Source organism: Helicoverpa armigera, chromosome 10 (genome assembly GCF_030705265.1).
Source record: "Helicoverpa armigera isolate CAAS_96S chromosome 10, ASM3070526v1, whole genome shotgun sequence".
Taxonomy (NCBI): domain Eukaryota; kingdom Metazoa; phylum Arthropoda; class Insecta; order Lepidoptera; family Noctuidae; genus Helicoverpa; species Helicoverpa armigera.
In genome coordinates this window covers 4757487-4784345 of record NC_087129.1, presented here as the reverse complement: position 1 = coordinate 4784345, position 26859 = coordinate 4757487, and the positions used below count along the sequence as shown (strand labels likewise).

Sequence of the window (26859 nt, the reverse complement as noted above, 5' to 3'; positions counted from 1 at the left end):
TACAGAGGTGTAATCACCGGTCTCTCGACCCTTAACCCTCGCTCAAGTTAACACCGTCAGACGGCGGTCGTCAAGACCGAAAGACATTAAACTCAATGTAACGCCGCGGCGGACCCGTATGGCCGCTCAGCGATTATCTTAAAGTTAACCCTGTCGTTACGATCCTTATTTGCGGTTGCACCGAACTGAGAACGCTCCCCGCCTGTTAAGTTAGCATCACATCAAATTATATTGGGAGGTAAATTTTAACACATCTGGTGAGCGCGCAGTCCTTTTATGCACCTTGTTTCACACACATTTTTTTCTTATGGATTATGGATCTTTTGGGAAGCATCGACTTTTTACATTTTAATAAATAGGTATGATTTGCTGATTTAGTAGAGACTAATGTATATCAAAACCATTTATGTAAATAATTGATACCTACTCGTCATCCAATATAGGTGCCTACACAGCATAGGTACTTTGTGCTGTATGAAGACCGCACTATGTAATCATCTATTGAAATGGCAACAAACCCCAAAGAGGAGAACGCTAGAATCAGTAATGGAACACGCTTCAATGTGAACGCAGCCATACTCGTTCTCCGTAGTACGAGGAACAAGGCACTCTAGCAGTTACAATGTTCTCCGAATGAGATGCGACTCGGATGGCCGCTTTGCGTCACCACCTCGCCATTTGTCCGATATTGGACCGTTACAAGTGAATGCCGCACACGTCAGCTTCGATTATGTCCTCGCAATTCCTATCGCTTTGTTTTCAATGGTCTCGAGAATGTTTGGTTTGTAAGTTCTTCCTTACTGAGAAAATAGTGTGTATTATGGTACCTTCCTAAAGTATAATACACTTAACTATCACACTGACCTCACAAATTGCGTAGATAACAGAAGTTCCTAGTTACATGGGAATTCATATCTCACGAATAACCTCTGGAGGAGGACCACGAGACCTAACCGTTTTGTACGCGCAATAGGTACGTCAAATAGTAATTAAAATAAAAGTCCTAATGCCTAGGTGCAACAGGTTATCTAAAGTTATCTTTAATTTTATTTCAAAGCCTACGGTTTTTCCATGTCATTTCAATACTTAAATAAAAAACGACCGTCTTAAGGTCTTAAATAATTGGCACTTTTTATTGATTTCTTTTTATGTTTTATGTAAATAGACATCTACAAATGTTAATATTTTGGCTTCATTGCAAACTCAATATACCTAACATACTCTTCTCCAAGAGTCACGTCTCTATTAATAACAGGAACTGAAGCAGTCACCAGAAAAGATTCATAGTCACTGTAAGTAAATTCACAACATGCCCGTATGATACCATAAGGTCCTATTACAGTAGGGCCAGAGAAAAATCTTGTTCCAAAGTGAGGATTGGCTGTATAACAATTTACTACAACTTCACCACCACAAATAGCTTCTATCATTAAATTGCAGAACTCGTTAAGGGACCACGCCATACCCAGTACCGCGGATTCACAACCTTGTTTTTGGAATACTATTTCTGTCCCCGATTTTCTCACAAGACGCGTTAATGTGTCTGCTTGACATGGGTCTATAGTATATTCGCTTGGGCAGATATTTGAAAAAAGTGGTATTACTGTATCATCTGAATGTCCTCCTATTACGGGGAGGAATAAGTTTCGACAGCTTACTTGTAAAGCGTGTGCAGCGTAAATGCGGGCCCGGGCGGAATCAATGTGCGTCACACCAAACACCTTAAAAGGGTTATATGCGCCATATTTATACAAGAGAGCACTCGCAAATGGAACCATTGAATTCAGTGGGTTTGTAGAGATTGCAAGGAATGCTCCAGGATTTTCGTCGGCGATTGCCCTGCAAAGCCTTTGCATAGCGGGAGCATTCGCAGCAATCATTTGTTCTCGACTATTACCTGGCTTACGTGGTACTCGCTGAGCCATCACGACTAGTTCTGAGCCTCGAACAGCAGCATGCAAGCCATTTACGCCGGTGAACCCACTCACTTGCGGTCCTCCAGGTAGGTGACCCAATTCCATTGCAGCTCCTATATTTTTTTCATCGTCATCGTATAAGTTCAGTTTGTGTAGTTTGAGGTTTTGTTTTAGCAGAAGAGCCAAATTTGCACCTACTTCTCCTACGGCACCAATCACAGTAATTTGGACATTTCTCACCGATATATGTTTCAATTTCGACAGCACATTTTTATTTAAAAGCAAACCGATGCTCTTCTTCTGAAACATGTTAATTTTGATAAACAATTGTACGTTTTATAAAGATCTGTTACATTGTAAATGTGGTGTGCCGGGGGTGTGCCTACACTTGACATTTTTTGTTGACAGATATTACCAAAGAAATCCATAAACTGCAGAATAGATCAGAAAAGCATTGCATCTGTAATGATAGAACTCTTTGCATGAGGCACAAATCAAAGCTAACTTATTTTTTAACATTTTCCGGCTGTATTTTACGTTTCTTTTTAATGTCAACAATTTCCATCAATATGTTCCTAACGTCAAATTTTGGTTAGTCAATTTAAAATACATTAAAATCCCCAAATTGTCGTGGGTTGGGAAGAGGGATTTGGCTAATTTAAATGTAATGATAAAATATTTTTGTCGCCAAAATGAATAAATTAATAAGCAGAAAATTATTTCAAGTATATGCGACAAGCAAGAAGCATTATCAAGTGACCGTAGTCGGCGGTGCGAGCGATATTGGACAAACACTATGTTTACTGCTCCGAGCTGAACCTGCCATCACCAAGCTCGTGGTGCACGACACCCGAGGACAAACACCCGGCGTTGTGTTGGATTTATCGCACATACCTACTGAGGCTAACCTACAAGGATATACTGGCGAAGATACTCTGGATAGAGCTCTCAAAAATGCTCACATTGTAATAGGCGCAGGAGGACTCATCCGAAAGCCAGGTATAACTGAAAAACTATGGTTGTCAGCAAATACATCTTTTGTAAAAACGTTAGCAACGAAAGTAGCCAAATTAGAACCGATGCCTTTTCTGGGTATCGTGACAGAGCCAATTAACAGTGTTATTCCAATGGCTGCCGAGGTCTTACGAAACCATGGAGAATATGACCCGCGAAAATTATTCGGTATAACTGGCATAGACGCGCTACGTGCTCAGACACTATATGCGGCTCAACATAACTTTAACCCTCGCAACTGCATGGTACCTGTGATCGGCGGGCATTCTGACAAAACTGCCATCCCTCTTCTTTCACAAAGTCAACCCGATTCAGCGTTCGACGCTAAAATGTCACAAGAGTTCACTTTGAAGTTCCGAAAGACAGACGACAGGATATTAAGGGCTAAGAGAGGATTTTCACCAATTCTGTCGGTTGCATTCAGCGCACTGCTGTTCACTCGAAGCGTGCTGGATGCGTTAGACGGCCGACCAGCGAGAGTGAACGCCTTCATAGAGAACAACGACTTTGGTACTTCATACTTCGGCGGTCTGGTACATATCAACCACGTGGGAGTTAAAGAGATGCAGAGGTATACATCTCTCACGCAGTACGAATGCCAGTTGCTGGAACGTAGCTTTGACGAGTTACGCAGAGATGTATTAAAAGGGAAAAAAGTATTAGAACTAGCCTAAAAAAATAAATTCATAGAGTACTGAACTATCCAGGTTGTTTGTTGAACTGCATAAATGAGTATCATGTGACATATCGTCTCACCCGTTTCAATAAAAAAATATTAACCAATTTACGAATATTTATTTACATAAGGTATTACAATTAGGGATTTCATACAAAGTACGTTTGTACTATTAACAACCTAACGAAAAATAATCATATCACAGAGAACAATTTAAGGTTGATTAACATATGGACAGTATCCATATTTCTTAGTAAACGTTGTTTGTTGTCTTAATTACAAAATCTTGGCTTCCTTTTCTACTTGTATACTAAAAATATTTTAACTTAGAAAAGGACGGACACTTGATTATAAAACGGTGAATACATTACAAACAACGTTTAAACTAAAACTTAGTTGTTGCAACAAAATTAATTCTACATCTAACTGACAATTACTACATCTACACTAAATTAGGAATCAAATACTGAACACTTCACTTTTGGCTAATTATTTGATTTTATTTAATAGAATTGATTTATATCCACCCGATCAAGACAAATCGTGATAGAATACGTACTACTTCTGAACTACTTTCACTTCCACATTTCAAATAATACATTTCCAGTAATTTGACTCTGATATAAGAAACTCTGTAGAGAGTAATTACATAACAATAAAAAATCTCGTGAAATATATAATTTGATACAAGTAAGTAAAAACAAACTTAATTGAAAATGTCCACATGTTCCGATAACGAAATTAATCGGGAGTCCAAAAAACACTACATTGAGACTACTGTAACTCCATAGTAAAACCATAATCAATATAATTAACATCAACACCGACCACGAATCACGAACACGAAGAGACGCATCAGACCTTAAACCTGTAACAATCAAGTTATAAGTTTACTGCAACCTTATCATAAACCTAATATAAAAGTAAAATATACAAACATTGTTAAATCATCAATTTGGTTGTTCCTTATACATTATTACTCTAATAAAGAAAGATAAGTATGTAACAAATAAACTCAAAAACCACTGGACTGTTCACAAAAAAAAATAGAAAGCTACTTAACCCTGATTGGCTATATATATATTTGGACGTAGTTAAGCAGAAAGGACTCACTCCACAAAAAGTTACTTTTGAGATAATTGCGTTTAAAGTTTTAGCTGTAATTTCTCTAACAAAATGGAAAATATTTTAAAATATTATTACCTTCTTAGTAACCCGTGGTTACTAAGAAGGTATCTTATATTTTATTTGACCATCAACTTATTATTAAATTTTTCTATAGATTTTGAAATAATTAGTAAAATGTGGATTGAGTCCTTACAAATAAACTTATGTTTGAAAGACTGATATCTTTTTTTTTATTTCTCAGTATGGACTCAAAACTACCCATTGACTAGAAAATAATTAAATAAAAAAAATAAAACAAGTGTATATAAAAGAGTTGTATATTAAATTGAGCTTAATCATAACACTAACCTAATTACGTAAAAATGACAAAAAAATATACAAACGTTAAAAAAAAATAACAAAAACAGTTCAAAAGTTGACCATTAACTGTCTTCCTCCAGGTCGAAATCAAGAGATGGCCCGTATCCATCAACATACTCACTGGTACAGTTTCCTTTAAGGCTATCATAAAATGCGTGACAGTCTTCGGGTATTAAGGAATACATGGATCTGAGATCTTCGAGCTTTGCTTGAGGAATGGCTTTGCCCTGGGGCCAAAGAACGTCAAAATCTTCTTCTGAAAATTGGATAGAAATCCCTTTGCTTTTTTTCGACACATCCAGGTTTTGAATTTCTCCACTCTCTAACGTCATAGTAATTAAATATGGATCTTCCTTTTTCAATAAAATTTGTTTAGTTTTCAACCAGTTTACTTTATTTTTATTTGTACATATTTTGCGGTTAACTATTTTTTTTTCAATGTGTTTTGTGCTTAAAAAATGTTGTTTATTCATTCTGATGACCTGAAGGGGATTTTTCTTTTTACAGATTTTCATGATATTCATGTATTCTTCTGCGGTGTAAATGCGCTCATGATGCTTGAGCTCACATTCAATTTTGCTAAAGTCAGTGTCATTAGGCAAAAAAGAATGGCCGGACTCTAAATATTTGAAAGTTATCGTTTCAAGATTTGGATGGCTATTGAGTACAGTTTTTAGCATCAGGATTATTTTAATATTTCTATTTTGTCCTCCGCAGCAATCGCTCCAAAGGACTAAATTCTCTACGCCATCTTTCATATCTTTTTTTATGAAATTAATGAGGCACGAGCCAACTTCTTGGGCTCCTCGTCCGGCTTCACCTTCAACCCAGATGTTACATCGTCCTTGGTCGTTAGAGCCAACGTGAATCCCAGCATTGTATACCCAAAGCTGACGTTTGTAAAACACTATGTTAGTCGGTATTCGGGGTAATGGGAGCGTTTTTTCTAGATCGTAGGTAAGACATTCAAATTTGGGATCTGTTTTAGCCCGAGCCATGTCTTGAGACATTTGCTTACGTAATTCTTCCGCTCTCCTTTGATGTAAATCTCTCTGTAGAATTAACTGTTCTTTTTCTTCTGGTACACAACACTTCTTGATCTCTAGGGCTAATAAATCACATTTCTTGCATGTATCTTTTTTTAACGATTTACAACGGAGATTGAAATTCGTATAAAATATATGCTTCAGGGTAGCAAAAGAGACGAATTTTTTCTCGCTGCCGTACACTTTTTTGAATTCTTCAAGGTAGATGTCGTAAATTTTTTGGATAGTCATACCTAGTTTTAAATATTGCGTGCCATTGTTTCGTTCTCTTCTGTAATGAGATTCGTATTTTGGGAGGGAATTAATAATATTTTTGACAAAATCGATGTCTTCTTCAGGAGTCTTGTTCCAACCACCTTGTTTTAAACCCCTTTTGTCGTTGAAAGTTTCATCTGTTCGCTTTTTGGTCAAACATATGTCAACTCTTTTAGACGATATTTGAAAATTTTTCAAAAACATTTGCTTACAGACGACGTTCTCGCCAATATAGTAGTTTCTTCGATACTGTCGAGGTTTGTTTTTGCCGGTTTTGCTCTTGGTTAAAATATATGATCGAGCTTTTTCAGATTCTTTGACACTATTCAAAATAAATAACAGCTGAGCTTCATAGGACCCCAATGTTACAAACCTATCAAACTCTTGTCTTCGTGTTTCTGTTGGAACAAGTAAATGACAACGTTGCTTGCAAGTGCACGTATAATCATAGAATACTTTTGATTTTACTAGTTTGTCTTTGACATGATATGGTAAATTCATGTATTTCCTACTCTTCTTCTCAGAGATACAATATTCTGGATGTTTTCTTTTGCGTCCACATTTGGAGCGACCCTTAGTTTGCAATGCGTCATTATTTTCAGTAATAGGATGGGCGACTTCAGGTTCGGGTTGAACTTCAGAGCTTTGACAAATTGAAATTATTTCACCAACCGTTATATCATCGTAAACGGCATTAGTAACAATTAATTGGTTTTCATCATCATGTCGCATTTGTGGGGTTCTGTCAGTTTTACTCTGATTATCGTGCACCATAGCAACATGAGTTTGAATCAAACCCTCCGTTACAGGTTCATTTTCCGAACTGTCACTCTCAGGAATTTCAACGCTCTTCCTTCTTTTTTGTTTTACAGATGAATACGAAGAATCAGTTTCTTCTCCACTATCAGGTACATAATCAGATTCAGTATCATTGTCGTAGTCTCCATCTTCTTTAAGGTCCATATACGCATGACCAACTGTAGAGAAATCTTGATTGAGGGTTTCGAATAACTCTAATGTACTCGGTGACATTGGTGGTATTGGTGAGTTATTTTTTTCAGCTTCTTTCCGCGTAGCAAGAGGAGTTAGTGGAGAATATGCAGGAGCAGCTGGTGAGTCAAGACCTGATGAAACCAGTAGAATAGCGTATAAGAATCATAGCAGTCACCTTAGCTTGCTCATTTTCTTACATGGTGAAGTTAAGAAGAAAATCAAATAGGAATAAGTTTTATTGACTTACATGTTTCCGCTATGGTTTTGCGCAAAGTCACAAGTGGTGTCAATGGAGAGTACAGAGGGGCAGCTGGAGATTCAACATCTAGTTGGAAGAGAAAGTGGATAGTGAGGAATAAAAAGTAAGTTCATTTCCATTTTGTTCTGTGCGTGCATGTTGTGTGTATGTGTATATGCATATATGCACAACAAGTGAATTGTGGTAAACCCACCTGATTTCGTAATATCATCCACTTTAGTTACAGCCGGAGTCGCTGAAGAGCGCAAATAAATACTATTATCTTGAAACCCGTCATCTGAAAATGTAAAAAATATCATTAATCACTCAACTATGCTATTCGTTAGGCCTTTAATTCATATCATAGTCAATTTTTTCAGATACCTTTGCAGTTGATGTCCTTGGACGCATCTGTTTCAAGTTCTGAAGAAGTCTCAGGTATTTCTACAAATTGAGAGTTGTCATAGTAGAAGTATTGAATTAGTAAATAGGGTGCTCGTAGGCTAAGGCATACGCGTAAAGCTTAGTTGGTGCAATTTTATTAGACATTAGTAGTTAAAAGGAATCAAACATAAACCAAAAAAAGGCAAAACTATAGCGTTTAGTACAGCAAAATCCCACAAACATTATACCCTGTAGCCTTACAGCTGATCATGCTATATTAATTCTCATTTTTTTTTAACCATTAAAAAATAATAAAATAATATGTTATCATGAATACCGCAAACCATAACAAAAAGTGCAACAGACAATACAAATAGGACACTAGCAATTCTTATGCAGGTAGATTGTAAAAAGTATTGACGGAAATACCCAGATAGGTAGGTAACTAAATTTACTCAGTATGTTGATTGATCGTCACGTCAGTTTACAGCTGGAAAAAATTAATAAAATCAACATCTTACTTTAGTTCTTAAACAAATTCAGTATCTATAGTAAAATTTAATTTGCACTTCATAGTAAGTCTATGAAAAACAAAGTTATTTCTGCAAACAATAATAGGATCCATTAGATAGGATACAAATCTTTAAAAATATTAGTTAGCTATGTATAAAATACCTGTTGGAACTACGTCATCGTTTACAGATTCCAGCACAGTCTCCGCTGCAGAAATCTCTTCCAAGCCACTCTCTGTTCATTATAAAAAAATGTTACATTGGATTGTTATGATTTATACAATAAAATAATGGTAAGAAATGGTTACAGTTTCTTCTTTATGGCCATTACTTAAGTATTAATACATATATGCAATAGCAAATTATGAGGTTAGAAATGAATCTTGTGAATATTAGGTACTTACCATCTAAAAATTCAGTATTTTCGTTAATCTTATGTCCCAAGGCACTAAACAAAATTCGATCAATTCGTCGCATTTTAATACACTTCTTTTGTTTCATATACTTAAAATGAAATAAAACAAAACACGCGTCTACCAGCCCAAGGTGAGATAAAATGGCAGAGTTGCCAGTTTTTGAGAATTATTTACCAACAAAATGTTGCCACTATAAAAATCTCTGGAAAGTTGTGTTTACTCTTATTTTTAAGACATCAAAACAACGCATGACTAAATAATTTTATTGCAGACCATAGTTTCCAAACTCATTACACTACTTGGCCTGATTCACAAAAGGGAAATAGGTAGTTTGAGTCCTTCTAAATAAAATAGAAATTGATTTATTATTACATAAACTTTATACCAAATTTTTTAAGTCGTTTCAATTCAATCAAATCTATATGACTATCAGTCTAACATCTATATCTTACTAACGACTCATTCTGCTTGAGTCATTTCTAAATTATTTGATATTAAATGCGCTTTTCAACAAAAGCTCTTTTTCTGTAATATCTTAAGTGTTTTGAGTCGTTTCTGATAAACAAAAAGATATATTTTATGTCAGTAAACCTGTATCACGGAAACGACCCAATTTGTTTGAGTCTTTTCAGTTATTTAGTAAAATGATATTTCTAATCAAAACTAATTCCTAGAAAGGATTCAAACTGTTTGAGTTTATTCTGTTTTATCGACCTTAGGAACACATTCATAGCAATCTCATCACTCAAAAACAATTCAAGCGGACTGAGTTATTTCAGCGAATACATTTTGTATGCTCTTCATACTTGTGGATTGAGTCGGAGTAGTGAAAAAACTAGTTTGAATGTACATTTTAAAGCTAGGGTTTTCATTATATGATAGATTCGACCCTCGGGAATACGATGGCATACTTAACTCCATTTTGGCCAAAGTGTGGATTGAGTCCTTTCTGCTTAACTACGTCCATTTATCCAGGTACGGAGAATAGAAGAGAAAAGCATTTATTTGTGGTCAACTCACTTTTCAAAAACAAGTTGGATTGGCCGTTTTCAGAAGTAACATGCATGCACCAAAGTCGCGGTAAGTAGTTTAAGTAGGTACCTCTCACTTAATATTTAGTGCACGGCATAGTCTAGGAATGGCCATGCGACCTTTAGCCCTTTAGCTTGACCTTGACCTTTAGCGACCTTTTTTTCATGGTCCAAAGCACTAAATTATGGAGTTTTTAATTGAGATTAATCAAGTTTTTTTAGTAAACAGTAGATTTTGGGTCTTAATAAGTTGGCTGCCCCTGACATAGACCCACAAAAAGATGCAGGCAAAGTACTACGAAAAAATAAACATGAAATACTTACAACTTCATTCCTCATTACTTTTACTTATTTCGCTGCCAGACTCACTGACGGACGTAGAACGGATGCTTATCGACGTCTCTTTAAATTGACTAATGAAGTCTAGAAGTTTCTGAAGGTTTCTTTGAGTCTTGATCTGGTCAGCTAATAGTTGTCTTTTCTCTGCGTTATGTTCATCCAAATTCTCTTTCAGGCTTGCAGCTCTCATTTCAAGTTTACGTAGTTCCACACATAATTTTATATTCTTCTCTTGTAAACTTTTACGCTCGGCTAGTTTATCTGAAATAAAATATACAAGTTAAATAATTACTTGTTATTATTTTTTATGAACGCCCACAACCGTGATTGTTGGGAACACTTCAAAGATCGAGGGGCGTGGAGACAAAATGGGGAGGCCAGCAGTGAAAAAATGCAGGCTAGGAAAAAAATGGGTCGCCTGCGATCTATTTCCTGAACACTTTTATGTAGCCTAGAGCTGGAAGGAAATAATTTTTGAGCCAAATATAGAGCCGTGCGTCTTGGGCAGCCCGTGTGCTGTCACATGTATGTACCTCTATAGAGCTGCTTGTGCGTGGCGGGGTCGGGCGCGGTGGGGTGCGGCTCGGGCAGGCAGTCGCCGCCTGCAGCCCGTGTGCTGTGTCACATGTATGTACCTCTATAGAGCTGCTTGTGCGTGGCGGGTCGGGCGCGGTGGGGTGCGGCTCGGGCAGGCAGTCGCCGCCTGCAGCCCGTGTGCTGTGTCACATGTATGTACCTCTATAGAGCTGCTTGTGCGTGGCGGGGTCGGGCGCGGTGGGGTGCGGCTCGGGCAGGCAGTCGCCGCCTGCAGCCCGTGTGCTGTGTCACATGTATGTACCTCTATAGAGCTGCTTGTGCGTGGCGGGGTCGGGCGCGGTGGGGTGCGGCTCGGGCAGGGCGGCGGCGCAGCGGGCGCAGTCTCCGCCGGCGCGGCCGCAGCCCGTGTGCTGCCACACGCCGCAGCCCGCGCACCACGCCAGCAGGGACGCCACGTCTGCAAACACACATACGTCACTTGTATCACATCGCTCGCTCACACACATATCTATACTAATATTATGAAGAAGTAAACTTTGTATCTTTTTGCGGGTCCCAACAACCCAAGGCCCGCCGAGGCTTGAGGGATGTTCGAAAGAGTTACCGCGGCCCTGGTACGAAGGACCACGATGGATTTTTAGTCAGTAAAAGTCTGATACACTCTCACCGCTGCCAACCCACAGCGGTGGGGTCGTTTCATGATTTTAGCCATCGATAAAAAAAGAGGTTATCTTTGAAGCCGCTGGTCGGATTTCCAAAATTCTTTCACTGATAGATAGCTACAATGTTTCTGTCTGAGCTCCATAAGCTACATTTATCTGCCATTATATCGCGAGTAACATTCTTCCTAACCATATCGACTGTCACACAATTCATTAAAAATAATAATTATTACAATAGAAAAGGCACTTTAACCCTTCAGTAAAAAGATAAGAAGTAATTTTAACTTAAATATTTTGGAGTCTATTGCATCCAATTTAAAAATATTTAGAAACAACTTACCATTTCGTCCACACACATGACACGCTTTTTTCTGTGTTGCATACACAGGTTCCACAGATAAGCTCGCCGGCAACGTTGCCGCCCACGCGGGCTTGCCGTTGCTCCATCCTGCTAATATTAAAAAATACATCAATAATATCACATTTTGGCACAATCTAGGCTCAATATAATCACTATGGTTTTCCTTACCTTTATTTTCCGTTGAAGATCCAGACGGAGAGCCTTCGCGAGACGTTTTATTCTGCGACTGAAACAATACAAATTATGATCAATCAATAGGGAAAATAATACCTCTGTCCAACGATATTTTGATTTTAATATTGTATAAACATACCTGTTGTTTTCGTAGCTTTGCGGACCTCGTCTGTGGAGGATCATTGTGCGTTTGCAAGTATGGAAACTGGTTGTACTTCTTCTTTTTCTGTTGATTAGAAAAAAAACTAATGAGTTGATGGACATTTTGAGTGTATAGATATTAATGTAGCTATTATACTTACAGGTAACATTTCATAGTTCCCATACAGGAAATCATTTCTGTTAGTACTCGTAGTGGATCGCTTGCGACGCTCATTTCGCTTTTTCTCTAACAGCTCTCTTTGTAAAGGTGTTATTAAACCTAACAGTCTGAAAGGATTAAAATTTTAATATCATGGTACAAGCATTGCAGATTTTGGAAGCAGTATAGTGATTTTTCATCAAATAGTGCGTCGCCATAGCTTCGCTCAAAACGCCATATAAAGTATCAAGAAAACATTGAACATCAAACATTGTAATGTTTTTTGCTCGCAACTGTAATTTCAATAAAAAAATAACATATAATACAACTCATTAACAAGTGAGTAATATCTTCCTTCAATTCTTTTATCGTATTTCATGTGGTAATAAGTATCTAATATTACCTCAAAAAGACCTCTTTGGTGACAGGCTCCCCAGGCTCAGGAAGCGGTGGCGGCGAAGGCGTCGGAGAAAGCTCACCAGCTTGAGATGAATCTGAATCTGACTTCTGCTCTTGCCAATCATTGTTATCCTGGTGCTTTGGTCCACTGCCAAATAAAACACATTTTAATTTAATTTTCAAAATGTTACAAAAATCTTATTGTAGATATAGGGTGACTAGTAATTAAGAATAGACATGTGGACACATGATTCTACTGATTATTATAAACAACTTGTCCAAAAACCCTTTTTTTTATTTTCACTAGTTTTACCCTTTACCTTATTATCAAAACAGCTGTCTGAAACTGAACTTAGGACTTGTGCCACCTCTGCTGCTGTATTGTGTTTAAACTAATGAGAATGAAAAAAAGTTCCTTTGGGAAAGTTGTTTGATCATGAGTGAAACACTTCCCTTAAGCCCGATATATTTACACACATTTTGATGGTTAAAGTACACTTCAAAGGCACCATATAAAACCGAGAAAAGGATTGAAAAATACTTAAATCAATTTCCACTGCAAGGATTGGACTTTTTTAAATAAAGAACCTCTGAAACACACTTACCTAAATGCTTCTTTCACTTTGTTTAAGACATTCACAAAATTGTTTCTACTATCATGCACAGCATTGGGCAGTTGAGAAAAGTTTCTCTGGTATTTATCTTTATCATCAGCCTCACTGTGATTTGAGTTTTCCTTCTCATTAGATAACTTTATCTCAATCTCCACATCGGATACATTGTTGTCTTTTATTTCATCGCTGTTGTTTTCAGTTTTTATATGTATTTCATTGAGCACAGATGGCTTCAATAATGATACTGTTCTATTTCTGCTACGATATTGTATTTGATGGTCCCTTAGTTGTTGTGCCACATATCTATTGTCATTTTCAATATTAATGTGCTTGTTACGAGCCTTCAGCCTTTGTTGGTACAGCTCTAGTTCTCTACGTAGCCTGTCCACCACTAGTTTCTGCAACAGAGAAAATATTTACTACACTTTTGTTTAATTTATTTGTGATAAATGAAAACAATTTGTAGTGGTGAAAGAAATTCAAAATAATGAATTATGTTTACATTATTGTATAATCCTGTATAAATAAAGGTATTAAGGGTATCTATACATGTTCTATTTAAAAAACCATAAGAATATATATTTTTTCCCAATTATTTCTGTGCTTACCCATGTACAGATGCATTGTTCAAAATCTTATGACTAATGAAATTTTTTGGTATAACAAAACTATAAAAACCATTGTAATATAGACTTTATCTGCAAAATGATGAAGATTTGCAAATCACATGAGTTTGCTAAAAACCATGATAATTAAAATTCATACTTTTAGTCAAGAATTCACAAATGTAACTTACTTGAGTTTGTCCAATTGCGATTATTTCTTTCTCAGCTTCATTAACTTTAGATCTAAGATGCATGTTCTGCAAACAAAGCACACTCATGTTATTCCAAAGAATAAATAACATATTTATTTATAGCTTAAAAAACAATCACTTACGTTTTCATCTTCTTGAAGGCGCGCAACCCAAACCTTAAAAAGAATCAGTTAAACATCAGTAAACTACAAAACTGTATTTTCTTAAATAAAAATAAAAAGTAATTTACAATCATTAAAACCAACCTGATGGATTCGAATCGCATTTTTCAAGTCCGACTGGGTTTTGCGAATATCTTCTTTTATTTCATTAGAAACTTCCATGTTTTATCTCGATTTATTAAACTAAATAACAAGATTCATTAAAAACCTATAGCTATTTATCAACTTATAATAAAAATTAATCAAAGTATAGTTCAGTTCGTGAAGAAACAACTCTTCCTTGTTTCACTCAAAAACGCGAAATAACTATTGCGCTTTCAGAAACTTTACACTGCGCGGGACGTTTATTATATAACGGAATCAAAGGAAACTGAACAATTTACTATATTTTTTTTAAATATAAATCGATATGAAGCAAAATGGATTATAAATTATGTTAACAAATAGCAACTTTATTCAACGAAGTGAGTTGAATTGAAATAATTACACACACAGGCACACACACACACGTTGACAAGTTCATGCACTCGTCATACATACGTACATGCACAGATGTTCTATGATAGATATGCATGCCATCGTAAAACTGGAACGCTCTCATGACTGAAAGAAAGGGCATACTCTTTCTTTATCTCTCTCTCCAATGTTGGTGCGTGCGTGAGTATTTCAGGTTTGGGCTACTAAACTACTAGGCTAGGGCCTGAGTTGCGACAGTCTTCTTTATTTAATTTCATCTCCTATTAATTTTGCTACGCATTCAAATTTCAGTAAAAGTCGTTCCTTAATTGTTATCGCGCTAGAATTTGTTTTCGATTGTTTTTAACGAACTGTCCCGCACAATTGTGCTGTGTAATATTGGCATGCAAGGGCACAACTTAAAACTTCAAACTTCAAATATTTATTGCAATCATGAGTGTTACAAGGTGTTATAAAATGTAGAGGTACATACATGATACCCTGTTAGGGCGCAGCAATTTTAATATACAATTACTTACAAACTATTTAGTTAATCTTATATATTTAGGCACAACTTATATATTTACTTATATATATTATTATATTCATATATACCTTTATTATTATACTATCATTATATTTATACTACCTCTATTTACTCTAACATATTATATTTAAATTGTTTTATATTGCACACTATCTTACTGTTTAGTTCTTCACTATCTTACTGTTCAGTCTTACTCCTACAAGCCAATGATTTTCATACCAACTACTTTTACGATTTACGGACGGATCTTCGGCATATTTCCTCGCCTCGCCTCGGTGTGTGAGACTTTCAACTTACTGTCATTCATTCTATTTTTTCGATTATCTATATTCATTCATTCTTCCATTCAACGAAATCAATGTCGTCGCCTGTCGGCCTGTGGAATAAAGACGTGAAACTCATTTTAAAATTGAAATTAATGATTCTGACAATAGATATTAACTTATTTATTATTTAATTCAGTCTAGAAGTGTACAGCAGTATCGTGCCGGAATTCAAATACCTATAATACTTGAGATTAAAATATTTTGGCAGATTGAAAACGACATGTTCATGCTGAAATTTTCATCTTGATTGGCGCCACGACAAGGATAGTATTTCCACGAGTATTCATATTATTTAGATCGTTTTACTACCTTCAGCATGTCTGTTAAACGTCAAGCTACGACTGAATTGAACCATGAGAATTGGGATCAAGATGATCCCGCCGACCATGAAGAAATGGGCAGTTTCAAAATTGCGCCGAAGGAAATGCTTGAAAAACGTGTTATCAGAACTGCAAAAAGGCGTAGCCAAGTTACTGGTGACGAGGTAAGCTCATTGATTCACTTATAAACTTGTAAAATAACTAATTAAAGACATACAAATAAACGTAGCATTTAAATATTCTGGTCTGATGTCCGTTTTATAGCCTACAATCTGAATACATATAAATTACCAAAGCAATGACTCCCCTGGACATAGTTCAGATTAAAATGTTCAAGGGAGAATTGAAATTGAGTTCAGATTAAAAGGTTCACTTCTGGCTGGTTATATACACAGAGTCAACAACATGTATAAACACATAATGTAATGTTAACTGTACTAGCTATATGTGTCTAACAATTATGATTGTACTTATTTCAGCCAAAGAAAAGTGTCTTCAGTGGATTTAGTGGATTCAATAAAGCTCAACCAGCCTCTTTTGACTTCTTGTCAAAATTAACTAATGGAAGCAATGACAACAATGGTTCATCCAGCAAGGCAGATTCATCGGTGACATCGAGTTTGTTTACAAATAAGCCACTTGCAAGTCCAAGCAGCGGTGGTTTTGGCAATCAATCAAATACAACACCAACCAAGTCTCCATTTGGTTCTCCACAAATTCCGTCAGGCTTCTTTGGAATTACACCTCCAAGTACACAGCCTTCAGTATTTAGTACATCTAAAGCTGACTCCACTGTCAATGATTCTCCATTCAAAGTACAGACTGTTACCAGCTCAACAGATAACAATACAGATTCTACAAAATCATCTAGCGCACCAGTTACCTCCAGTAAATTTGACATTCCAACAACCAGTTCTGATAATGTAGCAAAGTCATCATTTTCAGGCTCTAATTCAACTCTATTTAAAATCCCACCATTGCCAAACACAAATGCTGTACAAAACAAATTTGGTTTGACATCAAAACCAGAATTAAAAGCTAATAACACAGAGAAAAAAAATGAAGATACCAAGAATGATAAAAAGATGAAATACTATTCAAAACTAAAAGGTTTGAATGAATCTGTTTGTGATTGGATAAAAAAACATGTGGAACAAACTCCTCTATGTATACTTTCACCAATATTTAAAGATTATGACAAGTATTTAAAAGAAATACAGGAAGAATATAAAGGTTCAGAAGAAGGAAACAAAAAACTGGATGATAAAAATCCAACAAGTGATGCGGAAGGAAATATTGCTAGCAAGCCTGCAGCACAAAACGAGACGTCAAAACCATCAATTTTTAATGTTTCACCAAGTTCTAAATCACTGTTTGCTACTCAAAGTTCTCCAACAGCAGCAACTGAAAAACCGGGCTCATTTTCGTTTGGGGTTGGTTCATCTACAAACACTTCAAGTACAATCACTACCAGCTCAGCAGGATTTTCATTTGGTGCTATTACTTCAAGTACTGCGAGTGCGGTAACATCTTCTCCTTTCTCATTTGCCACAACCACAAGCACCACAGCAGCCAATGGATCAGCAGCTCCATTTTCCTTCGGGATTGCAAAACCTTTCAGCTTTAATTCAAATGTAAAACAAAACACAGACACTGCTGAAGAAGCCAATGAAGATGAAGATGCACCACCTAAAGTGGAATTTACACCAGTTGTTGAAGAAAATTCTGTTTATGATAAGCGCTGCAAAATATTTGTTAAAAAAGATGGTAATTTTGTTGACAAAGGTGTTGGTACATTATACATAAAAAAAGTAGAGGAAAGTGGAAAACATCAGCTACTTGTTAGAGCCAATACTAACTTGGGCACTATTTTAGTGAACTTGATATTAGTGTCTGCGATCCCTACACAGCGCATGGGCAAAAATAATGTTATGTTGGTATGCATACCTACACCAGAATCAAAGCCCCCACCAACACCAATCTTAATTAGGGTGAAAACTTCAGATGAAGCTGATGAATTACTAGAAACATTAAACAAATATAAAACATGAAGTTTTAATCTACTATGTTAGTTTATGCTTAACTAGTTATAAACTTTTTACTGTACTATAATATAGCTGGACTAGAGTAGCCATTTTGTTCAGAAATTGTATTTTTTATGATTTTTTTTTCTACATAATTATCTGAATGGTATTGTAATCAGTAATAACATTATTGTAGACCTTGATCATTCAATAAAAAACTATTCATATCGCATAAGAAGTACCAGTAATTTTATGTGTACCTATAAATCTGAGTTTGAGTCAAACCCAGCATAAAAACAGCTGGACAACAATGAAACAGGAACAAGTAAAAACATAAATTCACGCGGACAATGTCAGTCTAAACTAAAGCTTAGTCTATGCTAATGTAATAAAGAGGTAACATTTTTTGGTTTGTTTGTACACTAAAGGCTCCGAAACTACTGAACCGATTTCCTTCACTACTGGAAAGCTACATTCTTTCCAAGTAACAAGCTATATTTTATCACGGTGGTATGTGAGTGAAACCTCGGGGAAACAGCTAGTAACATAAGTTGTTTTCTGTTTGTACCCTACAGGTTCCTAAAATACTGAACCGATTTAATATTACTTTCACTACTTATATGAAAACTAGTTTATCCCCGGATAACCTAGGCCATATTTTATCCGGATACGGCAAGAAGTCCTCCCGGGTCGCGGTGTTACAGCAAATTTCTATGAAAAGCAGGTATGAAGTGCCAAATGTCCGTGTTTTAAAATGTTTGTTCGGGTTTGTCGAAATTCGAGATGGCAGCCCTATTTGGAACTACTGCTTCATGGCAAACTGCTCACGACCAGCATCCAAGGTCTTCTCTTCCTATAGGTACCTAATAGATATTGTGATTAAAATAATACAATATTTTATAAACTTGTCATATTTTATTTCTTGGCTACACATGTAAATACCAGGCAGTACTTATTCATGGCACAGAGCACAAAACCATGTAACCAAATCTTAATAAATTACAATTCTAGAATAAGCTTATTTCCTTAAAAAATGATTTATTTATTTTACAACATTTCCACTAGAAATTCACGTTTAAATCATAGGATAACTATGATGCACCACATATGTATATTTTCCAAGACAAAATTATTTCACATATTATTTATTTATTTTTAAATAAAATTCATTAAGCATCCAGCAAATGATCACAATGTCAAATAAAATATAATCTTATTGCACACTACCAGCAACATAACTGTTGGGAGTCATTTGCCCTAGCCCCATTTGAATCAGGTGCATATGAATCTCAACATTATTTTGAAATAATTTTTGATGTTGTGGTTCTAACTTCATTTTAATTTGTTCCATTGTGCCTTGCAAAACTGTTAATTCATATGCATTTTGATCAGAATCTGACAAACTTTTTACTTGAAGCATTAAAGCAATAAGATCTGTGATAAGATCAATCAGATTGGGGTCTTTGACTGATCCATTATTATTTTTTTCAACCAACAAAGATGCTTTCTCTCTGCATATTTCTCTCAAATGTGAAGGCACTAACATTGCAGCTAAACTTGGCTCCGGAGCTATTTGTTGACAGTACTGTTGTACATCATTAATATAATCTTGTAAATCCATATTCATTTTTTCCAACTCAATTACAACTGCAGCATATTTTCTTTCAAAGTCCTCAGGCATCTTCTGGCCAAATGATTTCCTTTTTTCAGCATCACAGTTATATTCTTTTAATAAATTAATTTTGTCTCTTTTAGCATTTAATATTCTTCTTAATTTGACAATGAGTTCTAAAAGGGCAAATGGGTAACTGCCAATGGTATCTATTTGTTTTGCTATGTCTGAACAACCAATAAGTGGGTCACCTTGAGAATTATTGTTTGTTGGTTCATACAAGTTAAATATATCTTGGAGAACAAATCTTGGGCGAAATTTCTTGGTTATACTGGATAGACTAATAGTGTCTGGAGGTTCATTAGATAAAACTTCATAATCTGGCACAGAATGTGTACCCAGTTTAGGGCGTTCAAAAGTTATTCTGTATGTGTTATTGGATGTATCAACTGCATCAATGCATCCTGTAAATAAACCATCCTGAGGTTTACGTAATCTCGCTGTTACCTTAGTTCCCACTACTAATTGCATTGGTATTTCATTTGGTAAGTCCTTAACACTGATATCAGCAGCTTTCCTTTGCTGTATAAATCGAATCAGCTTACGTTTTCTTTCAAGTTCTTTGCGTTCTTCGTCAAAAAATGCTTGGGAACATCGCCGTGGCTTGCCCATCATGCGCCTAATTTTAGACCATTGCACTTGAGTTAATTTGCGGTTTTTTAGTTGGGGAAAAGATTCCCTCAAACAAATCATGAAATCATTTTCTCCATCAAATAACACTTTATCAATGTTACTGTAGAAATACTCAAAACATACCCATTTATGAGCCTTGGGTAATTTAAGAAGATTTCTTAAACGCATTCCATTCCTGTGACCAGATTTTGTGTCTTGTGCTTGTGATCCAACGGGTTCAGACTTCTCATCATACTTTTCATTTGCCCTTTGAACTTTAGAAGGTGACTTCTGTTTTTTAGCACTTGATTGTTTATTAGGAGTTTTTGATATAATTTTCGGGGTTCGTTTGGGTGACTGACGTGGAGGTGATGTATTCACAAAATCATCAACAAATATGAATCTGTTTTTCTTTCGTATACGAGCTGGCATGCCACGAGCATTCAACTTTTGGACGGGTTCACTTGGTGCTGGTTTTGGCGGTAACTTGGTTCCGACTCTATGTAGTCCAAGCGCGGCAGGACCAAATGCTGGAGGTTCTTCTTCTTCTTCTGGAAAATCCATATCCATTGGTTCATCCTTAACTCTGTAATGGGATCTGGGCGAAAAATCCTCTTCATCGTGTTCTCCTAAACAAAAATAACACAATTTTTATTAGTCACAATCAAGGTATCTCTAGCGTGTATTAGCACAGTTAACGTTGTTCTTTAAAAGATATTAACAAATCAAAGTATGCGGCACACTTTAATTCTCAGATCCAATAATAAACTGATTGACATTTCGGCTGAAAATTTGAATTTTTTCAAATTTTGAATCTAGCGAACCACATTACAATCGTAGCTTCAGAGGAGAACACAAGAATTTTAAATACATACTGGTATGTAAACATTTAAAAAAAAGCATTTGTTTCTAGTCATTATTAATAGTTGAAACAGTGGAACAATTAATAAAATAACATTATAAACAAAACTTACTTTCTGATTTATCCGCCATGTTGATGAAGTAAATTTGATTTAATTTGAAGATGAGAGCGCCAAGAACAAATACGATCGGATACAATGGGAAGTAAGCACAGCGCAAGCTCTTTATTACTAAAAGAAAATCAGAATTATTTTTAGTATTTAGTAATATTAATTTACCTAATCGGTAGAAATAAATAGTTCAAAAAGATTTTATAGGAATGATAAAAGCAGAAATAGTAGACAAAATTACTACCTATTGAAAGTAAATGGAGTACAATAAGAATAAGGTTCAAATGACTTATTATATGATGATCCGAAGTGTCCAAGTCACATCACGAGACAGAAAAAAACTATTTGACGATAATTAGATGTCGATATTTGCTTTCAACATTTTGGACACCTTACCTACCAGTCATTGATCTTAAAAGTGTTAAGACTTAGGGCGCTCCCTAGACGTTCAATATAATCGCACAATATTTCGATAAAAATCACAACATTGCGCAATTATATTGACCGTCTAGGGAGCGCCTAAGGGACTGACTACGAGTTCGATCTAAAGGTGTGACCGCACTAGGCGGAACTGAGCGATGCGACGCGTCAAAATATTCTTTATATGAAACTACGCGACTACTAAGCGACCCGCCCCGGCGTCGCACGTGTGCAAAACCTCAAAAAACAGTATTTCTCCACTATTAAATGGGTGTTATTATACATATAAACCTTTCTTTTCAATCACTCTTGTATTAAACAAAACCGCATCAAAATCTGTGGCGTAGTTTTAAAGATTTAAGCATACATAGGGACAGAGAAAGCGACTTTGTTTTATACTATGTAATAATTATATAAATTATATGAGGCAACGTGCACTAAGCGGCAACGGAAACATTTTTAAATATTTGATCTTGTCAATCACCGCGCCGCCCCGCCACCGAGACGCAAGAAAGGTGCGAAGCAGTGGCGTAGCGTGGGTATCTGCCGCCCGGGGCAGTTGTCGATTTTGCCGCCCCTTCCCGTGTATTTTTTTTAACAAGTGTTACTGGCCGTTTGTCATTTTTAACCGACTTCAAAGAAAGGGACTTTTTTTTGTATCGACGTTAAAAATCATCAAATGACCCTTCCCGCTGTGGGTTAGCAGCGGTGAGGAAGTGTCAGACTCTTACTGACCAAAACCGTCGTGTTCCGTCGAAGGCTTTATGTTCCAGAGCCGCGGTAACTCTTTCGAACAATCCGCAGCCCTGGCAGAAGTGGGAGGTTCTCAAGTAGACTTTTCTTTTATGTCTTTGTTACTTGATTTCTTGAAGGTTTTAAAATTCTTTGAGGTACGCAGGCTAGCGAAGTAGGTACCTACAAGTATATATAAAATTGAAATGTAGGTACTTATAAGTATATATACTTTAAACTGTTTAACAAATTAATTTAATTTACGGGACTAACACTTAAACTAGTTTCCATGGAACTATACCTAAGCGTAAAATTTGGCCTTGTATCTAGGTAGGTATTGCTTATAGCATTCAAGTTTATCTAAACCAGTGGTTCTTAACCTTTTAGTCATGAGGGACCACTTTAACTAAAGTTTGTCTTGTCGGGGACCACCTCATCGGTTTACCTAAATTAGCACTCTGCTAAACGCATGTCGGCAGTTGTGTAGATAAGCAAATGCAAATAAAGAAAAGTTGCCTATGTAGTTTCCAAATGCGCGAGCGAAGCGAGCGCGAAATTTTTATCGGACTTAAACCAAATATTACGTAAACTTTAGCCCAAACGTACTTAACTTTTTGTTTGTTGGCAGATGCAAAAATAAGGGCATATCGTTTTTGAATACGCGAGCGAAGCGAGCGCGAAATTTTTATCGGACTTAAAACAAACATTACGTAAAATTTTGCCCAAACGTACTTAACTTTTTGTTTGTTGACAAAAGCAAAAACAAGGGCCATAATATAGTTTCTGAATACCCGAGCGAAGCGAGCGCGAAATTTTTATCGGACTTAAACCAAATATTACGTAAAATTTAGCCCAAACGTACTTAACTTTTTGTTTGTTGACAAATGCTAAATTAAGCGCATACAGTTTCTGAACACGCGAGCGAAGCGAGCGCGAAATATTTAATTATTTTTTATTTAAAACTCAAAACCAAAATTACGTAAAATGTAGTGTCACGTGTGTTTTAAGTACTAAATTTTAACAATAATTAATTTTAAGTTTAAAAAGTTTCAACTTTCTTATTTAGTGTTTTGTTATTGTTAAACAGTTTTATGTAGCGGCGCAGATACTAGTTGCGATTTTTTTTTTAATTGAGTACTTTTGCCGCCCCCTAAAAGCTGCCGCCCGGGGAATGTGCCCCCCTTGCCCCCCCCACGCTACGCCACTGGTGCGAAGAATCTGAGGGCATGGCAGTGCCCCAGCCAATTTATTTGTCTATAGTGGCACTTTTTTATTCTTTATTTAAAGAAGGTCAGTGGCACGTTCAACTTATGAGGCGCTCCTAGAGGATCAATTAAATTGCGCAATTATTTTTTTCTCAATTTAAGTATTCGTTTTGTTGGCACCTTACAAATTACACCTACAATCACTTTAACCCATATGAACAGTGAAATATATTACTATGTTTTATATGTGAAATATATTACTATGTTTTATATGTGAAATATATTGCTATGTTTTATATGTGAAATATATTTCAGGATGTGGGTGTTTTATCAGGCAATGTTAATTTATATTAGCAATATCATTACAAATTATGCAATCGCCTCACATCATTTGGAAGTAACAGCTTGCTATGAAAATAATTCAGTTTTTGAAATGGCTAAAAGAAGACCAAGAATTATTGATGTTGTCACAGGATATTCTGTGAACTTATTGTGTAACTTTTGGTATGTAAGCTTTTTTATTTATTTTATCAACATTCTTAATGATAACATCAGTTTTATTTTGCTATTTATTTTGATTAATATGGTCCTTAGGTTGACAATAACATTATTCAGTAAAACGTTTTATTGCGAAAAGTCATTGCTCAATCTTAATCAACTTAACGCTATACAGCCAATTTGTATACATATTACGTATTATTGCGCAATTTAATTGATCGTCTTGGGAGCATTTAAAGTAAAGTGTGTCTATAGAAAATTTTCAAGTAGTTGCTACAAACTCCTGATAAATGTTAAATGTAAGCTTCGTAGTTATTCTTCTCAATACTAGTAACACGCATTAACAAGAACATAAAACTGTGCTATTTTATTACAGCTCTTCTTTTTAGTTTTTTACAGTTATATTTTTTCAGTAAGGCAAAAGAAGATTACTATCCAAAATTATGGTTTTATGGGCCAAGAATTCAAAAAAGTAGGAGTAACATATTAACAGAGATTCCAGTGAACGATGTTGGTACAAAATTATTGATAACCCCTTTTCATAAGTTAACTATTTATGATTTTAATGAAAAGTATTCAGGAATTTACATATGTAAAAGTCCTGAATTTATGGAAGAGGGTAATGCGTTCATGTACATTATTGAAGGTAAGTCCTTCAAATTTTAAGACTGTCCTGTTCAATCATACTATGCAGAGGTAAAAAAAATATCTGTCTGCTAAACAGGTTTGAAAATTATTTTTCCAACATAAAGCTAAGTTACATACTTGTCACAGCGGGCTTTATATCGGGCTAATATTACGGTAGCATAAAATTTGCTTCGTTTTAATATTATATTTGATATAGATTTTATTCTTTCCTCGGACTCGCCACCATGTACCTGCTTCTCCATCACCTCCTAGGCACATATTTTAGCAAGAATTCACTCTCAAACTCTTTTTTTTGTTTTGTTCATGTTAAAAAATAATGTGCTAATTTTTTTTTGTAATCGTGGTTATTGATTTTGTCAGCATTGATGTTTTTTTTTTATTTCACTAGGTATATTTAAGGTTGATGTTAGTCCCAAACTTGGAACGTTCGGCCAGTGGGCCGAATACAAACGGAATTACTTTGATCCTCTAAACAAGCAATTAGAGTCATCTGAAGAAGCACTTTTTCAATCACTGAGAGATTCTAACACAACTTTCAAATTAATAACAATCTGGGATAACTGGGGTGATTGTAAAGAGTTTGATCACCAGAAAGGTGTACGTAAAAGATTGGGTAGATGTCGCTTACAGCCCATTGCTATAAATACTACGTTTGAGGTAAACACTCTAAAAATTTAATATTGTTCAAGTTACTTCTGTAGTAGTTTACACAATTATCCAAATGGTTTATTTTACAGAACCTAGCGAAAGATACATTCGCTAACAATAAAACCATATCGTACTTAACTGATGGCTACGATATTCCATGTCGTTCTTTACAACTCAACAAAATGCACCCCGAATTAAGCAAAATTGTTAGATATATACCTGAGTATGAAGCACAGGAACTATGTCATTACACAAAGCGTGCTGGTAACACAATCGGTGTAATTTTTATTTTAACTATGTACTTTTTATTAACTATGATTTCACATAAAGCTATATATTATAAAGGTTCCGATAGTACCTACCTATAATCATGTAATGAAATTACTTAGATAAGAAATATATAATGATACGGTTGATTTTTCAGCGAAAACCAAATTAAATAAAGATAAACGCAAAATTACAAAACTAGTCGAAGAAAACAGTCATGTTACGCTTCTATGCTCGGATATATTTCCTAGTACAGAGTTACAATGGCTGAAAGACACAAAAGTATTAAATTCTTTATTTAGGTAAATGCTAATTTATGTTTCTTTACCCATTTTTTAAAAGTCGTTTTGTATATAGTACCTTGTCATTCCTCTTCCTGTTTTTTTTTGTTGCAGAAATAATGTACTGAGTAAAAATGAAGACGAACCGCATATATCACTAGACGCCAATAATTCTTTGCACATATTGCATATTAGAAAAAATGAAGAAGGAAATTATTCGTGTACGGTGAACGGCAAAAAAATTCAAGAGTTTGAAGTAAGAGTTGTGTCTAAATCGAAATTATTAAATCAAGGTATACATTTCCTCACAATATATGTTATTTATTTGTGGTATTTCAACAAAAATCACGAGCTTAGGTATCTTCTTCGTTTCAGAATTTATTCGCTACTCAATTTATTTAGGATTTGTACTGTCGCTATCTATGGCATGTTACTGCGCTGGAGTATGTGTTGCTTGGCATCGCAGGTCTTCTTTTGTAGATCCTCTCTTTTTTGACAAAAGAGATAGTCGTGGAAACCATCGTCTGCACTGCGAACGAGAGAGTCTTTTAAAGTAAAATTCTAATTTGTTACATAAGAAGTACCCGAGTACAATAATTGCATTTATAATAAACCTGAAAATGATTTCATGAGTACATAAGTAAATATTATTTGATTAATTACGGTATTTACTTTAATTTGTGGTGTCTCACAATCGCCATGTTGTTTTAACACCTGCACATGAGTAATCCAGACCAATCCAAGGCGGTCCCGAAACCCACAATAACATTGTGCAATTAAAATTTTAGCGCTAATAATCATTGCGCAATTGATCGTCTAGGGGGTGCCTAACGATCCCTGATTGTCGTACTATATTGAACTGTTTAGAAAAAATATAGCATACTTGCGATCACTAACC

General features: G+C 35.7%; 6 protein-coding genes and 1 long non-coding RNA gene across 10 annotated transcripts; 3 read left to right on the top strand and 4 right to left on the bottom strand.

The window, feature by feature from the left end:
- Nucleotides 1–1108: 1108 nt before the first annotated feature.
- LOC110371823 (malate dehydrogenase) lies at nucleotides 1109–2330 on the bottom strand. The gene has a single exon (XM_021328225.3). It carries the CDS (start codon nucleotides 2223–2225, stop codon nucleotides 1179–1181), a length of 1047 nt encoding a protein of 348 aa, XP_021183900.1. The 5' UTR covers nucleotides 2226–2330; the 3' UTR covers nucleotides 1109–1178.
- Nucleotides 2331–2465: 135 nt separating this feature from the next.
- LOC110371826 (malate dehydrogenase) lies at nucleotides 2466–3713 on the top strand. Its single transcript, XM_021328228.3, has one exon. It carries the CDS (start codon nucleotides 2609–2611, stop codon nucleotides 3602–3604), a length of 996 nt encoding a protein of 331 aa, XP_021183903.2. The 5' UTR covers nucleotides 2466–2608; the 3' UTR covers nucleotides 3605–3713.
- On the bottom strand, nucleotides 3706–14887 carry LOC110371824 (uncharacterized). 2 transcript variants are annotated; one of them, XM_021328227.3, is made up of 12 exons: nucleotides 14419–14887; nucleotides 14296–14328; nucleotides 14153–14218; nucleotides 13348–13754; nucleotides 12747–12890; nucleotides 12345–12471; nucleotides 12182–12268; nucleotides 12037–12094; nucleotides 11848–11955; nucleotides 11147–11302; nucleotides 10294–10569; nucleotides 3706–4474 (listed from the first exon to the last, which is right to left on the bottom strand). In XM_021328227.3, exons 1-11 carry the CDS (start codon nucleotides 14494–14496, stop codon nucleotides 10298–10300), a joined length of 1536 nt encoding a protein of 511 aa, XP_021183902.3. In that variant the 5' UTR covers nucleotides 14497–14887; the 3' UTR covers nucleotides 3706–4474; nucleotides 10294–10297. The 2 variants fall into 2 exon arrangements, with proteins under 2 accessions (XP_021183902.3, XP_021183901.3); XM_021328226.3 differs by having other exon boundaries at nucleotides 11848–11958; nucleotides 14419–14886.
- LOC135117450 (uncharacterized) lies at nucleotides 7380–9903 on the bottom strand. Its single transcript, XR_010276919.1, has 7 exons — nucleotides 8927–9903; nucleotides 8686–8757; nucleotides 8440–8500; nucleotides 8011–8070; nucleotides 7841–7924; nucleotides 7636–7713; nucleotides 7380–7519 (listed from the first exon to the last, which is right to left on the bottom strand). It is a non-coding gene; the product is annotated as an uncharacterized LOC135117450 (long non-coding RNA).
- A 776-nt stretch (nucleotides 14888–15663) lies between the features above and the next one.
- On the top strand, nucleotides 15664–18245 carry LOC110371766 (nuclear pore complex protein Nup50). Its single transcript, XM_021328141.3, has 2 exons — nucleotides 15664–16147; nucleotides 16463–18245. Exons 1-2 carry the CDS (start codon nucleotides 15980–15982, stop codon nucleotides 18032–18034), a joined length of 1740 nt encoding a protein of 579 aa, XP_021183816.3. The 5' UTR covers nucleotides 15664–15979; the 3' UTR covers nucleotides 18035–18245.
- A 657-nt stretch (nucleotides 18246–18902) lies between these two features.
- Nucleotides 18903–21375, bottom strand: LOC110371765 (protein lin-9 homolog). 3 transcript variants are annotated; one of them, XM_049840980.2, is made up of 2 exons: nucleotides 21266–21375; nucleotides 18903–20920 (listed from the first exon to the last, which is right to left on the bottom strand). In XM_049840980.2, exons 1-2 carry the CDS (start codon nucleotides 21282–21284, stop codon nucleotides 19221–19223), a joined length of 1719 nt encoding a protein of 572 aa, XP_049696937.1. In that variant the 5' UTR covers nucleotides 21285–21375; the 3' UTR covers nucleotides 18903–19220. The 3 variants fall into 3 exon arrangements, with proteins under 3 accessions (XP_049696937.1, XP_021183814.2, XP_021183815.1); XM_021328139.3 differs by having other exon boundaries at nucleotides 21167–21269; XM_021328140.3 differs by lacking the exon at nucleotides 21266–21375 and adding an exon at nucleotides 21014–21150.
- On the top strand, nucleotides 21221–26518 carry LOC110371767 (uncharacterized). The gene is made up of 8 exons (XM_049841198.2): nucleotides 21221–21356; nucleotides 23935–24123; nucleotides 24531–24763; nucleotides 25154–25422; nucleotides 25503–25677; nucleotides 25838–25982; nucleotides 26076–26254; nucleotides 26337–26518. The coding sequence occupies exons 1-8, from the start codon at nucleotides 21316–21318 to the stop codon at nucleotides 26516–26518; spliced, it is 1413 nt and encodes a 470-aa protein (XP_049697155.2). The 5' UTR covers nucleotides 21221–21315.
- The last annotated feature ends 341 nt before the right edge of the window (nucleotides 26519–26859 follow it).

What these genes read in the sequence shown, in the direction of transcription:
- LOC110371823 (XM_021328225.3), bottom strand. Translation starts at nt 2,225, where the DNA reads ATGTTTCAGAAGAAGAGCATCGGTTTGCTTTTAAATAAAAATGTGCTG.
- LOC110371826 (XM_021328228.3), top strand. Translation starts at nt 2,609, where the DNA reads ATGAATAAATTAATAAGCAGAAAATTATTTCAAGTATATGCGACAAGC.
- LOC110371824 (XM_021328226.3), bottom strand. Translation starts at nt 14,496, where the DNA reads ATGGAAGTTTCTAATGAAATAAAAGAAGATATTCGCAAAACCCAGTCG. An exon ending in GGAACTATGAAATGTTACCT is followed by an intron (nt 12,269 to 12,344) that starts GTAAGTATAATA and finishes TCTAATCAACAG; the next exon opens with AAAAAGAAGAAGTACAACCA. An exon ending in TCATGTGTGTGGACGAAATG is followed by an intron (nt 11,303 to 11,847) that starts GTAAGTTGTTTC and finishes GTGTGTTTGCAG; the next exon opens with ACGTGGCGTCCCTGCTGGCG.
- LOC110371766 (XM_021328141.3), top strand. Translation starts at nt 15,980, where the DNA reads ATGTCTGTTAAACGTCAAGCTACGACTGAATTGAACCATGAGAATTGG. An exon ending in GCCAAGTTACTGGTGACGAG is followed by an intron (nt 16,148 to 16,462) that starts GTAAGCTCATTG and finishes TACTTATTTCAG; the next exon opens with CCAAAGAAAAGTGTCTTCAG.
- LOC110371765 (XM_021328139.3), bottom strand. Translation starts at nt 21,194, where the DNA reads ATGCTTTTTTTTAAATGTTTACATACCA. An exon ending in TTTTAAATGTTTACATACCA is followed by an intron (nt 20,921 to 21,166) that starts GTATGTATTTAA and finishes ATTTTTGTTTAG; the next exon opens with GAGAACACGATGAAGAGGAT.
- LOC110371767 (XM_049841198.2), top strand. Translation starts at nt 21,316, where the DNA reads ATGAGAGCGCCAAGAACAAATACGATCGGATACAATGGGAA. An exon ending in ACGATCGGATACAATGGGAA is followed by an intron (nt 21,357 to 23,934) that starts GTAAGCACAGCG and finishes AATATATTTCAG; the next exon opens with GATGTGGGTGTTTTATCAGG. An exon ending in ATCGAAATTATTAAATCAAG is followed by an intron (nt 26,255 to 26,336) that starts GTATACATTTCC and finishes TCTTCGTTTCAG; the next exon opens with AATTTATTCGCTACTCAATT.